We start from the raw sequence: 13,982 nt of genomic DNA on the forward strand, positions 1-13,982 counted from the left end.
ACCAGGGTTCAAATCTCCACTTGGCTCTCAAAAACCACTGGATGACCTGGAGTGGGTCACATTCTCTCAGCCTCAAAAATAGACAACCTTGTTGAGAAAACTCCATGAGAGATTTCCTTCTGAGTCACCATAAGCTGGAAATGACTTGAAGCAGCAACAACAACAATAACACAACTCTGGGGGCAGACAAGTGGAGGTAGCTGTCGCTTTAACATTTTGCTCCTGAATTTCCCCCAGAGAGGCATTTGGCTGGCTGCTCTCAGCATCCAAAGGCCAGGCCTAACAGGGTTCATGATGCTTTTGCGGGCGTCGCAAAGGGAATCGGGTCAGACCAGGAACAAAGAGCAAAGGCTAAATGGCAGAATATCCTGTGTTTCTATCTCTTTGCTCGGCCTGTGGGATGACGAGTGTGAAAACCTTTGCCCCATGGCAGAACCGTCAATGGGGCCACATCTTCCAGCAAAGGAGGGAAAAAAGCGGGGAGCAGATGTGAAAACATCATTGCACCGTCTCAAAGCAAACAAGCCACCCATTTGGCTGGCAGGTTGGTGGTTCTGTACGAGTTCTGCATCCCACGGAGGAGGAAGAGAAAAAGAAAGGCGCGTGTCATTAGGGGAGGAAAGGGCCGTGGGGTCATTTTGCAGGCCTTGAAAGGATCGTGGCCTTGCAAGCAATCCTTGCCCGGAGCGAGCGCAAGGGACGCGAGGCTGCCAGCTGGAATTACTGTCAATTGCTATCTAGCAACCAGCCTGCCCCCCTCCCTTCTCTCTCTCTCTCTCTCTTTCAAGAGAGACAGGCAGAAAAGCCTTGCAAGCCTTTGATTTCCCCCCCAGATAAAGGATGCTCTCCCCCTCTCCAGCGCAGCCTTTGTAACGAATTTGGGTCTCTTTGAAACAAGCCGCAGTTGATGAGGGTGCTGATGGTGCGAAGAACAGCGGCGGGCGCTCCCCTCGTCCCTCTTGATCGGAATAGCATCTGATTGCAATTTCCTTTTATTAATGACTCGCTGAGCCGCATGACCTGGAGTGGTTGGGGAAGGTAATTTGAGTGCAGCCTCCCTAATGCTGGAGAGCCGCTCTCCTTGCTGCCAACGGCTCAGAGATGCATTTCCTCGCCACCGCAGTCGTGCCTCCTCTTCCAGGAGAAAGAGCTAAATGGGTGGCAGGGGGAAGGGGGGGGGGGCTTTGATGGAGCCCTTGTCAAGGTAAGGGCAGGCGGAAGATGACCACGATGGATGCTGCCTCACCTCCTCGCCCTGTGTTTTCACCACCTGCAACCACAGCCAAAGATCTCAGACGTTCACATATTCCCACCACAATCACTTCACTTAGGCGATCCCTCGTTTTCCGAGGATGATTGTCTTCCAGTATTCTTGTGGGTCCATATGTGGCTGTGGAGCCCTATTCTTGCTCTGCATCTTCTTCCGCAGTGAGGGCATTGGTTTCCAGGTGGAAGGTAGTCTCGGTTGGGGTTGCCTTGATGCGCCTTCCTCTTGGCACGCTTCTCCCTTTCGCCCTCCATTCGTGCCTCTTCAAATTCTGCAGCACTGCTGGTCACAACTGACCTCCAGCTGGAGCATTCAAGGGCCAGGGCTTCCCAGTTCTCAGTGTCTATGCCAGAGTTTTTAAGGTTGGCTTTGAGCCCATCTTTAAATCTCTTTTCCTGTCCACCAACCGTTTTCCATTCTTGAGTTCAGAATAGCTGCTTTGGGAGATGGTGGTCGGGCATCCAGACAACATGGTCGGTCCAGCGGAGTTGATGGCAGAGGACCATCGCTTCAATGCTGGTGGTCTTTGCTTCTTCCAGCTCGCTGACGTTTGTCCGCCTGTCTTCCCAAGAGATTTGCAGGATTTTCCAGAGGCAGCACTGATGGAATCGTTCCAGGAGTTGCATGTGACATCTGTAGACATTCCACGTCTCACAGGCATATAGCAGGGTTGGGAGGACAGTAGTTTATAAACAAGCACCTTGGTATCCCTATGGATATCCTGGTCCTCAAACACTCTCTGTTTCATTTGGAAAAATGCTGCACTCGCAAAGCTCAGGTGGTGTTGTATTTTGGTGGTGATGTTGACTTTGGTGGAGAGGTGGCTGCCAAAGTAGCACCACCACAATACGGCAATATGGATCAGTGGATGCCCAACATGTAACCCCATTGGATCTACCTATATGACACTTAGGCAAAAAAAAGGAATGCAAAGATACAGGATGGGTGATGCTTGTCTTGACAACAGTCCATGTGAAAAACATATTGGAGACTTCATGGACAGGAAGCTGAACATGAGCCAACAGTGCGATGCAGCAACTCAAAAAAGCCAATGGGATTTTGGGCCTCACTGAAAGGAGTCATAGAATCAAAGAGTTGGAAGAGACCTCCTGGGCCATCTAGTCCAACCCCCTGCCAAGAAGCAGGAATATTGCATTCAAATCACCCCTGACAGATGGCCATCCAGCCTCTGTTTAAAAACCTCCAAAGAAGGAGCCTCCACCACACTCCGGGGCAGAGAGTTCCACTGCTGAATGGCTCTCACAGTCAGACAGTTCTTCCTCATGTTCAGATGGAATCTCCTTTCTTGTAGTTTGAACCCATTGTTCCATTGTATCCTAGTCTCCAGGGAAGCAGAAAATAAGCTTGCTCCCTCCTCCCTGTGGCTTCCTCTCACATATTTATACATGGCTATCATATCTCCTCTCAGCCTTCTCTTCTTCAGGCTAAACAAGCCCAGCTCCTTAAGTCGCTCCTCATAGGGCTTGTTCTCCAGACCCTTGATCATTTTAGTCGCTCTCCTCTGGACACATTCCAGCTTGTCAATATCTCTCTTCAAATGTTGGGCATCCACTGGAGACTCGGACTCAATGGAGTCATGGGTTCACATAACAAGTGATGAGATTCCACCTGAACATGAGGAAGAACTTCCTGACTGTAAAAAGAGCTGTTCGGCAGTGGAACTCTTTGCCACAGAGTCTGGTGGAAACTCCCTCCTTGGAAACTTCTAAATAGAGGCTGGATGGCCATGTGTTGGGGGTGCTTTCATTGTTCTTTTCCTGCTTGGCAGAGGGTTGGACTAGGTGGCCCACATGGTCTCCTCCAACTCTATCATTCTATTATTCTACTTGCAGACACCACCCTCTTCCCTCCTTGACACAAACACAAAGTTGGGTATTAGGCCTTGCTCACCAAACTCTGGGATTGTGTTATCATGCTCAACGGATTTCCAATCAGAAACACCTATGTACAACCATGATGATGCAACACACCATAGTGTGCAGCCAGAGCATTAGACCTCCACATTTGGGACTTAAAATCCCAGTATCTTCCAATGTGGCTGGAGGTTTCCAGAGGTTGTAGTTGTATGGAACAAACTCTGCATACAAGCCACCTTGAATATATTTTAGTCAGCAAAATAGGATGTAAATGAGTATAAATTAACTAAGCTGAAAAGGGAAAGGAGGCGGGTCCACAGAAGGGTACATATAACTTGCAAATTCGTAGCGTCAATGAGTCGCAATTTATCCAAAGGAGAAGCAACAGGAGGCAATAGAGGTTGGCTGGCGAAATGCTCTAAAGGGACCATACTTGGAAGCTAAGTCAGCCCTGGTTGGTCCTTGGATAGGAAACCAACAATGTTGAGTCTACTTGGTAAGTTTGTGGCTTCCAGAGCCTCTGATCTCAAAATTAGATATTAAATGAAGTTAGTTTGGGACTGGGGAATGCCAAACAAGACCCCAACAATGGCTAAAGGTAGAAGAACCAACCAACCTAATGAATATTATGTCTACAAAGATGGAAAGTTGACTTAGTGAGTCAACCCATTGGTCCATCAAGCTTGTTATGCTTACCCCCCAAATGATGGTGGCCCACCATCCAAAGCACAGAAAGACCGTTTTCTACCTTGTCTTCCTGCCTGGCTGGATGGGCTTGGGGATCTCTTCCAAATCAATAATTATACGATGTGATTAAGGTTCAGCAGGACCAAACAAGCTTTGAAAAGGACCTTTTCAGTCTATTCACACATGTAGCAGAGAAAGAATGTTCTACCAAACCATTTCCTTGAGCACAGAATCATCCTGGAAAGCACCCTCCAACCCACCCATTGACACCACCATCGTTGGTTCCAAAAACACCCTGAAAGCTGCCTCGCCCAGCCTTCCCACTTCCCATGTTGAGGTGGCCACATCCTGCTGACCTGTAGGGATAATAAAAGAAAGGGAGGAGTCCCTGCCACTCCAAACAGGAACAACTGGTCTGGTTCAGTGAAGAAAATTCAGATGCCCATTGGTGCAAAAGATGTGTGAACAAGATCTTGGGAGTCCTCGTGGACAACAAAGTTATACATGAGCCAACAATGTCATGCGCCGGCAAAATAAGCCAATGGGATTTTGGCCTGCATCAAGAGGAGTCTGGTGCCTAGATCCAGGGAAGTCATGCTCCCCCTCTCTTCTATTCTGCCTTGGCCAGACCACGTTACCTGGAAACACACTGTGTCCAGTTCTGGGCACCACAATTGAAGGGAGAGATTGACTCTAAGCTAGAATGTGTCCAGAGGAGGGCGACTCAAAGGATCAAGGGTCTAGAGTACAAGCCCTATACGGAGCGGCTTCAAGAGTTGGGCATGTTCAGCCTGCAGAAGACAAGGCTGAGAGGAGACATGTCAAGAGGTGGGGAGAAGTCCTAGGGAGGAGGGAGCAGACCTGTTTTCTGCTGCCCTGGAGACTAGGATGTAATGGAACAATTGCTTCAAACTACAGGATCTCACCACACTAAAACAGTGGATGTGGCTCTTAATGAGACATGCCGCATTATCACGGGGTGTCTGCGCCCTACACCACTGGAGAAATTACACTGCTTAGCCGGTATTGCACCACCTGACATCCGCCAGGAAGTAGCAGCCAATAGTGAAAGGACCAAGGCAGAGACATCTCCAACTCATCACTGGCTTGGGCATCAGCCAGAACTCCAATGACTTAAATCAAGAAATAGTTTTCCAAGATCTACAGAGACACTTGCTGGAACACCTCAGCAAGCGAGAGTCCAAAAGTGGCAGGCTCAAACCCAGAGCCTCAATCAATGAGAGACTCCCCCCTGGGCACACAGAAGAGTGGGCGACTTGGAAGGCGCTGAACAGACTGTGCTCTGGCACCACGAGATGCAGAGTCAACATTCAGAAATGGGGCTACAAAGTGGAATCCACAACATGCGAGTGTGGAGAAGAGCAAACTACAGACCACCTGCTGCAATGCAATCTGAGCCCTGCTACATGCACAATGGAGGACCTTCTTGCGGCAACACCAGAAGCACTCCAAGTGGCCAGATATTGGTCAAAGGACATTTAATCAACTACCAAGCTTGCAAACTCTGTGTCTTTTGTATGTTTGTTGTTTGTTCTGTCAAAAATGTAATACAACTGTTCGGTTGCCTGACACGATAGTTAAATAAATAACTACAGGAAAGGAAGGAGGTTCCACCCGAACATGAGGAAGAACTTCCTAACTGTGAGAGCTGTTCCGCAGTGGAACTCTCTGCTCTGGAGTGTGGTGGAGGCTCCTTCTTTGGATGGCCATCTCTCAAGGCCATCCTTGAGAAAAGGCCATCCTGCTTCTTGGCAGAATGGGGTTGGACTGGATGATGGCCCACCAGGTCTCTTCCAACTCTAGGATTCTAGGATTCTATGCCATCCTTTCTTCCCTCCCTCCGTCCCTCCCTCCCTCTCCTTTACATCCAAGTTGCAATGTCTATCTACTGTGACCCCACCTGTATGATTAGCATTTCTAACGTCTTCTGGTAGCCTCGAATGGTTGTGCACAATAATTTTGCTGTTTGACAGCCGCTCTAACAGTCCACACATAATTTCCCTTAATTGCTTCGGATCTCGCCGCCTGACACTTCAATGCACCTTCTCCTCTCTCTCTCCCTTTCTTCTCCCCCCAACTCAGGCTTCCAGGGAAGGAAACAGACCACCTGATGGATGCCCAGCAAAGGAGGAGGAGGAATTAAGGGAGGAAGGAGGAGGAGGAGGAATATATTAGAGCATTTGGGAAACTCTGCGGCTTCCCATCACATCCTGGAAGCTCTCCTCTCCGTGCCTGCCTTTAAAAGGCACCCATTCCTAGCATTAAATGCTGGTTGGTTTTACAGGGAGCAGGAATTAGTGCTTCAGCAATTACAGTAAAAGCAGACGTGTCACACGCCAGGAGGCGCCATACGTAAATCCTGCTTGATTGGAGCATGGAAATTAAAAAAAGGAAAGAAAAGCAGGGAAAAAAGAAAGGGAAGCAGAGGGAAAAAAAGAAGAATCCTCCTTGCATCTGCCCAGGGACTGCTCCAGAGTCCCCACTGCCTGGTTTTACAGGACAAAAGCACAGAGAAAGCATGCAATCTTGATCGATTTCCATTTCAAGCTGGCGAGAGAGAACAGCCCAAGCACAAGAAAAGGGGAAAGGAAATGCTTCTCTCGTCTCCAAGGAGCAAAAGGCTTCAACAAGGCAACGAACAAGATGCCCGAAAGTGGAGAGGCGCCAGCAGCGTGAACAATTGGAAATGTTGACCACGTAGTCAAAGCTAGCCAAAGCCCCCACTGCCCACACATGGCCTCCAGATGAGCCGCCACCAACATGACTTTCCTTCCATCTTCAGGGCCAGAGTCAACCAAGAACTGGTTTAATATGGTGCCACCTTTGTATTCTGGCTAAATATCCGCCCCGCAGTGTTTGGGTCCGGTTTGCATTCAGGATTGACACCTCTTGTATAATCCAATCCACATAATATCCAAGTCCTCTGGGGGACGTCTCCTCGAGTCAGACAGAACTAGGCTGGCAAGTCTTAGCGCATTGTTTTCAGCCACTCCCAAATTGTGGAATAACCTGCCAGAAGAGATTTCACCCTCTGCAATTAAAACAGCAGTCAAGGCCAGTCTCTTTAGGCAGGCTTCTGTATATATAGATATGCCTTCAAGTCACATGTTGATTTATGGAGACTCCATTCATTTCACAGGGATTTCTTAGGAAAGGTGCAGTGGTTTTGCCAATTACTTGCTCTGAAACATAGCCTACAGTGTCTGGTATCTGTTAGTGGTGTCTCTTCCAAGGACCAGCCAAAGTTGAGACTGCTTTGCTTCCAAAATCAGACGGGATCTGATGCCTTTAGGGCTGCCATGTCTAACCTTTGGTCCTCCAGGTGTTTTGGACTTCAACTCCCAGAATTCCTGACCATTAGATAAGCTGGCCAGCTTCTGGAAATTGAAGTTCCAAACATCTAGAGAACCACCAAAGAATGTATGAAATTGTTGCTTGATGCTCACATCCCATGTCACCCTTCACGACCTAAATGGGAGGTGATGCTGCACCACTGTAGTTGGGTAGAAATGCCAAGTCAACAGTGCAGCCTGTAAAATGGCCTGTAAAACATCTGACTGTTGTCAAGCTAGACATGAAGTCTCAAAATGGAGATATTAAGAAAAGAGCCTTGGGATTTTCCAAAATGACACCTGAGATCACATCAGAAAGACTGATCTCTCAGCCCCTTCATCTATGACTGAGCAGTGGGTGCCAAGTGTGTCTTGGCATGCAAAAGCAATACTCCCAAGCCCATCAGAGCAAACCAAAACCCATCCAGCATCAACGCAGTAATAAATGAGAACACAGTGAGGATTGCTGCTCCCAACAGCAAATCACCTGGGCCCCAGTTCTGTATTCAAACCAGAATTGCTCAAAAGGGAGAGTTAGTTTAGTCATTGCTCCCAATCAGTTATCCTTCAACTTTGCAGGACCACCATCAGTTATTGTGAGGAGGAGATGAATCTTGGATACCCAGTATGACTAAGCAGGAGTATAGTATGGCAGACCAAAGCTTGGACACCATTGCCTTAGAGCAGGCCTGGGCAAACTGGGGCCCTCCAGGTGTTTTGGACTTCAACTCCCACCATTCCTAACAGCTTCAGGACCTTTCCTTTTCCTTCTTAGCTGCTTAACCGGTTGAGGGGGGAAAGGAAGGAGCCTGAGGCTGTTAGGAATGGTGGGAGTTGAAGTCCAAAGCACCTGGAGGGCCCAAGTTTGCCCAGGTCTGCCTTAGAAGGTCACCAAAGGAAAATTTGATGGACCACACGAATCTCTTACATCCCAACAATTCTCCGGTTCATGTATCCAAGTTACTTGGCCCTGCTTAACTTCTGAGACTGAACAGCATTGGTTTCAGAGCAAAGTGATACCAATGCATCACCTGAAGGCAGGAAGTATGGATACCAAGCAAGCAAGAATCCTGGTCTCCAAACCACTATAACACACTGGTTCTGTTTGGTCTACTATATTTCAAGTTGTACAAAACCTTGGCTCCAGGTCTGATCTGCCCCTGAGGTGGAATCCATAAGGCCCAGGAATTGTTCCCAAATGAGTGGCCTTGCAAGACTTTGTTAGGAAACAAGTACATGTAAGCATTCTTCCTTATATTTGTGTTTGAAGTATACTCTGTCCAAAACATTCCCATTAGACGATGATAAAAGGCATCCAGAACTTCAAAACTAGTGATCACTGGAAAAGTACTTGTGAAATGGAGTCCGTCCCACATTCACTCATCCAAGAAAATGAATGCCACTTTTATGCTAAATTGTGAAGACAATGGCACAATGCATGGGAGACCAGGGTTCAAGTCACACTCTCTCAACCTCAGAGGAAGGCAATGGCAAACTGTTTAAAAAACTCTAAAATTGCAACTGCACAACAACAGAGAGAAAGCAGGCAGGGACATCTAATCACCTCTCAACAAAAGATTCCCCCAGGCACAGTCAGGCCATTTTATGCTAATCAAGGTGGTCAGTTGAAACATTCACACCTAGCTCCAGCAGACAAGAGTCCTTTGTCCCACCCTGGTCATTCCACAGATATATAAACCCTTTTGCCTAGTTCCAACAGACCTCACCACCTCTGAGGATGCTTGCCATAGATGCAGGCGAAACGTCAGGAGAGAATGCCTCTAGACCATGGCCATATAGCCCGAAAAAAACTACAGCAACCCAGTGATTCCGGCCATGAAAGCTTTCGACAATAAACTGTCTTTGAACAAATCTTGCCAAGAAAACCCCATGACAGAGTTGCCTTAGTGTTGCCGTAAGTCAGAAATGACTTGAAATCAACAACAACAACAACAACAACAACAACCATGGCAATACTGTACTATCCAAATCAACCATTTATCTTTGAATTAACAGTACAGGGTGACAAAGGCAAGGACACACAGACTGAGAAATAGCCTCTATCCTAGGTCTGTAACTACATTGAACTCCATGGCTTCGCATTGATGTGACATTGGGGGCTGTGCAGTAGTGTTGGGAGTGTGTTTGTGTACAATTTCATTGTACAATGTACAATGTCAATAAAGTTATTCTATTGCATCCTATTCTTTTTGAATGCTGGCACAAGAAGTGGGTGGCCATTTGAGACAGGAGAGTTGCTCATTTGCGTTCCTCTCCCAACCAGGAAAATCAACCAATACATAAAAATACGGTTGTCCTTGCAGATCATAATCAAAATAACCATCACAAACTATGGGCTACAAAGAAACCCAATCAATAAAGAAAATCTGAGCTGCCTGAAGTTCTACTATAGAGCCATCATGGCACAGGAGGTTGAGTGCCAGACCAGCATTCTGGCCAGGATTCCAACCCCATAAAGTGACCACATTCTCTCTGCCAAAGCAATGGTCAATCTCCTCCGAATAGATTTTGCCAAGAAAACTCTATGACAGAAATCTCCTTGAGTCGACATGGGCTTGAAGGCACACAGCAAGGAACTTCTGCCTCAAGTCTGCAAAAGGATATGTAGATGCGGATGATGAGGCCAAAGATGAAGATGTTGCTTTGTAGACCAACTGGCTGCAACAGGCTCCATCTTGGTGACCTTTTCCCAAATGAGCCGCCATCTCAGTTTGCAGAGAAGTCATGAAACCTGATAGAGTTCGCCTCCTTTCCATATTGTCACAAACAGATGTACTAGATGCCCTCTTTCAAAGGTCTTGAACACTATTGGCTTTGGTTGCTCAGTACGTTCAAAGGATTTCATCTCAGGTGCGATTTCAGGCTTACGAAGCAACAGTAAACAACTCACATGGCAAAATGCTGATGCGAACAAGCTTGCAAGAACCAATCCTAGAGAGCTCCAAACTGCCATAGCTTTTCTTGTTAAGAGACCGGATTCCCTTGTCACAGCACAGGAAATTTTAGGCAGGTTACCATTCCTTATTATCCCGAATCTCAATATATTTCCCAAATCCAAACCTATCCTCATGGATGACTGAGGCAGCGACACCTTTGCTTTCAGATAGTTCACTGCACATGAACTTTGCATAAAATTATTTAAAATATTATGTAAAGTTACCTATGTATATAAAGTACCCATGAATCCTAAATGGGTTTCATGTTTAGGCTTGGCTCCCATCTCCAAAATATCTCACTGAGTATGTATATAGAAAAACAGGCATTCCGAAATCCAAAATACCCCAAAATCCCAAAAACTTCTCATTGGGTCCCATCTCCAAAATATCTCAGCAAGTACAAATATGGAAATATAGGCAATCCAAAATCCATTGAGACCCAAAACACTTCTGGTTGTATTGAGGCTTAGATCCCATCTCCGAGATAACTCACTGAATGCGTATATGGGAATACCAGGTATTTGAAAACCCTAAATACTTCTGATTGTGTGTAGACTTGTGTCTCAACTTCAAGATACCTCTCTGAGTGAGTATATGGAAAGACAGATTAAGATAAATATGTACAGTATATGGGAAAACAGATATTTGAAAACCACAAATACTTCTGATTGTGTTTAGACTTGGGTCTCATCTCCGAGATGAGTATATGGAAAGACAGGTATTTGAAAATCCCCAAATGAAAATCCAAAACGGCCCCAAGCACTTTGGAAAAGAGACGCATCAACTCCGTAAAGACCCTGCTCGACGGTGGAAGGAGGTGGGAGAGAAAGATAGAAAAGTTATTCCTGTCTCTAACTGCCACACAGAAAACCTATTTCCTGAAGCCAAGCCGCTGCTGGTGAGAGATGATAGAGATACCTCAGGAAGGGGAAGAGGGGAGGAGAGGGGACGTTTTCCATCTCCTTCCTTCCCTCCCTCCCAGCAAAACCACAGGCGACAAGGGAGAAGGAGGTGGCACGGGCCACACCTCAAGGAGACGGGTGAGGAACCTGGACATTGCCACTCCACCCAGGTGGGCTATTTCAAGCCCCGAACGAGGAGAGAAAGAGGGGGAGCCACACCTCCACCCCTCTCTACTGTTTCCATAACACCCAGAACTTTTATTTAAAAAAAGAACCACAATTGCATGAAATATAGTCGCTCAGCCACAAGCTGTTGACCCAAGGCTGAGCGAGGGACCTTTTCTTTTCCATGCACGACCGACTGGAGGCCAACCACAGCGGACACACACATGCTGACCCAATAAGGAGAAGACTCCAAGGGTGACCATTGCCTTCCTTTTGGAACCGCAGGGATTGGGAAAGATGAGGAAGGAAGGAAAGAAGCAGAGAGGCGGAGGTAGGGAGAGAAGAGGTGGAGGGAGACTCACAGTCGCCACTTTGGTTTTGTGTGCGGCGACGTGATCAGAGCTCGCTCAGCCGTGAAACAATGCAAGGCAGCGGCCCCAGAGTAACTTCACACCACGCTCCTTTAATTCACCTTAGATTCCTTAAGTGCTTTTCAATGGAGACGAGCGAAAGGGACAAAAGGAGGGAACGGGATATGCGGCGCACCCCAAGGGACCGGCAAAACCCCAAGGGCACTCAGGTTGCAGAGCATTGAAAGAGGGGTCGTGAGATGGAATGGGAAGAGAAGGAACACTCCACCAATTTTGGGCTTGATTTACTTCCAGGTTCAGACCCTACGACCCCTAGGGTTCACATTGGAAGTTTAGTTCACTCTAAGGCAAATCAACTCTTGATGATTATGATGCACCATGCCCTGACTATTATTACATGCCACAAATATTATGATTATTATTATTGTTATGGAGCCTAGGAGGGCGCCAAGGGGTAAATTTTGTGCCGGCAGGACTGAAGACTGACAGGTCGGACGTTCGGATCTGGGGAGAGCGTGGATGAGCTCCCTCTGTCAGCTCCAGCTCCCCATGTGGGCACATGAGAGAAGCCTCCCATGAGGTTGGTAAAACATCAAACATCTGGGCTTCCCCGGGGGCAACAGCTAATTCTCTCACACCAGAAGCGACTCGCAATTTCTCAAGTCACTCTTGACACGAAAAAATATATTGTTATGCATCACAAAGGCTATACAAAATTTTCCACAATTCAGCGTCACCTCCCATTTAGGCTGCAAAGAGTGACATGGGACTTGAACATCACTGATACTTTCTTGGATCCACCTTCACCAGCAGCACTAAAAGGTTTGCACTAAAAGTAATGCAAAAGAGCCTTGGTTTAGACTTGTGTCAAATCCGACCCAACTATTGCAAACTCGTCCAGTTCAAAAAGAAAACCTAAATCCAGCCCATGCTACTCCTTCTCTTTCTAGGAAGCAAAGTCATGAGTTTCAAAATGATAGACCTCAAAGTTTCTCTAAGGAGCCACACCTGTTCCAGACTTATTGCGACCACATTGCTGCAAAAGTAAAGCTAAAAACAGGAATACAAAGGAAGGGAGACAAGGTGGATGGATGGATAGAAAAGCACCAAGAGTTTGCCTTACCTGGCAAGTAATAGAGGGGCGGTTTCAGTCCAAACATGGTTTAGATCACAGATCCAAGGCATCCAGAAGAGGAAAAATAAAGGAAAAGAAAACCCAAGTTCTGGCCAGGAAAAAAAAATAAAGGACCGGAGAACAAAATAATAATAATAATAATAATAATAATAATAATAATAATAATAATAATAATTTAAAAATTAACACAGAGGTTGTGCTCTTAAAAATAAATAAGGAAGTTGAATCGGACGGAGCAAGAAGGAAAAGGATAAAAAATATAGATGACGAAAGTAAATGTCTCAAAAGGGTCCCTTGTCAGTGTCAGGTCAAGCAACGACCGACAGCTCAACCTGACTTCCTCCTCTTCAAACAGCTCGGTATCATGCTTAGCGGCAGCGGCGTGTCTTTTCGTCTTTTTTTTTCTTCCTCCTCCTTCCTTCCTTCCCTCCCTCTTTTTTTATAGTCCAGAGTGATGCAAATAGAGAAACACACACACACACACTCACAACAGAGAGAAGCCAAGAGAGAAGGCGGAGAAAGAAGATCCTGAACTGTGGTTTTGTGTATGTATATAGATGTCGAAATAAGAATAAAAAAGAAAACCCCAGAGAATCTCTTTCTAAGGACCACTCATTTGGAGAGAGAAAGAGAAAGGAAGAGAGAGGGGGGAGGAAAAAAAAGGAAGGGAAGAAGATGGAGCCTTAGCCCCCAGACATGTTCGCAGCTCTTTTCTCCATTCAGTCACTTGAATGTCAAGGGTGCACGGGGCGGCGGAGAAGAAGAAGGAAGAGCGGCGGGGGAGTCAATGGGCTTGTTTTCAATGGGGCTTCATGTTCAGCGTCAAATTAGAAAGGGAGGGAGGAGGAAAAAAGGGAGGAGGAGAAGGAGGAGTGTTGTTAGAAGGGGGAAAAGCAAGAAGAGGGGTTGGTTGGTGTGCTCTCTCTCTCACTCTCCCTTTTCTTTCTTTCTCTCTTTCTTTCTCAGCGGTTGGGGCTTTGTTGTGCCATTCCTCTGAGCTCCTGGTGTACAAAAGGGAGGGAAGGAGGTGGAGGAAGGGGTGAGCAAAAGGGGAGGGAAAGGCTCATGCGCGGCAGCCAAAAGGGTCGCTCTCCGGAGAGGGAAGCAAGCGAGGGATGATGCTCCCAAAGGCAGAGCAGGATCATCATCACACAACAGTGGGAGAAGGAAGGAAGCAAGGAGAGAAGGGAGGGAGGGAGGAGAAAAGGAAGGAAGGAAGGAAAAAGAGAAAGAGGGAGAGAAGGAAGGGAGGGAGAAAGGCAGGAAAG

General features: G+C 46.9%; 1 protein-coding gene across 8 annotated transcripts in view; it reads right to left on the reverse strand.

The window, feature by feature from the left end:
* Window positions 1-13,982, reverse strand: part of GSE1 (Gse1 coiled-coil protein) — a 510,191-nt gene that overhangs the window by 148,480 nt on the left and 347,729 nt on the right. For 2 of the 8 annotated variants that reach the window (XM_060788132.2, XM_060788129.2), the window contains exon 1: window positions 12,703-12,852. The exons of the other annotated variants lie outside the window; for them this stretch is intronic. In XM_060788132.2, the coding sequence (XP_060644115.2) occupies window positions 12,703-12,739 (37 nt within the window). In that variant the 5' untranslated portion in view covers window positions 12,740-12,852. Of the gene's footprint in view, window positions 1-12,702; window positions 12,853-13,982 lie in introns of those variants that run through there. 8 annotated transcript variants of the gene reach the window in all.

This window comes from Anolis sagrei, chromosome 8, assembly GCF_037176765.1.
Source record: "Anolis sagrei isolate rAnoSag1 chromosome 8, rAnoSag1.mat, whole genome shotgun sequence".
NCBI lineage: Eukaryota > Metazoa > Chordata > Lepidosauria > Squamata > Dactyloidae > Anolis > Anolis sagrei.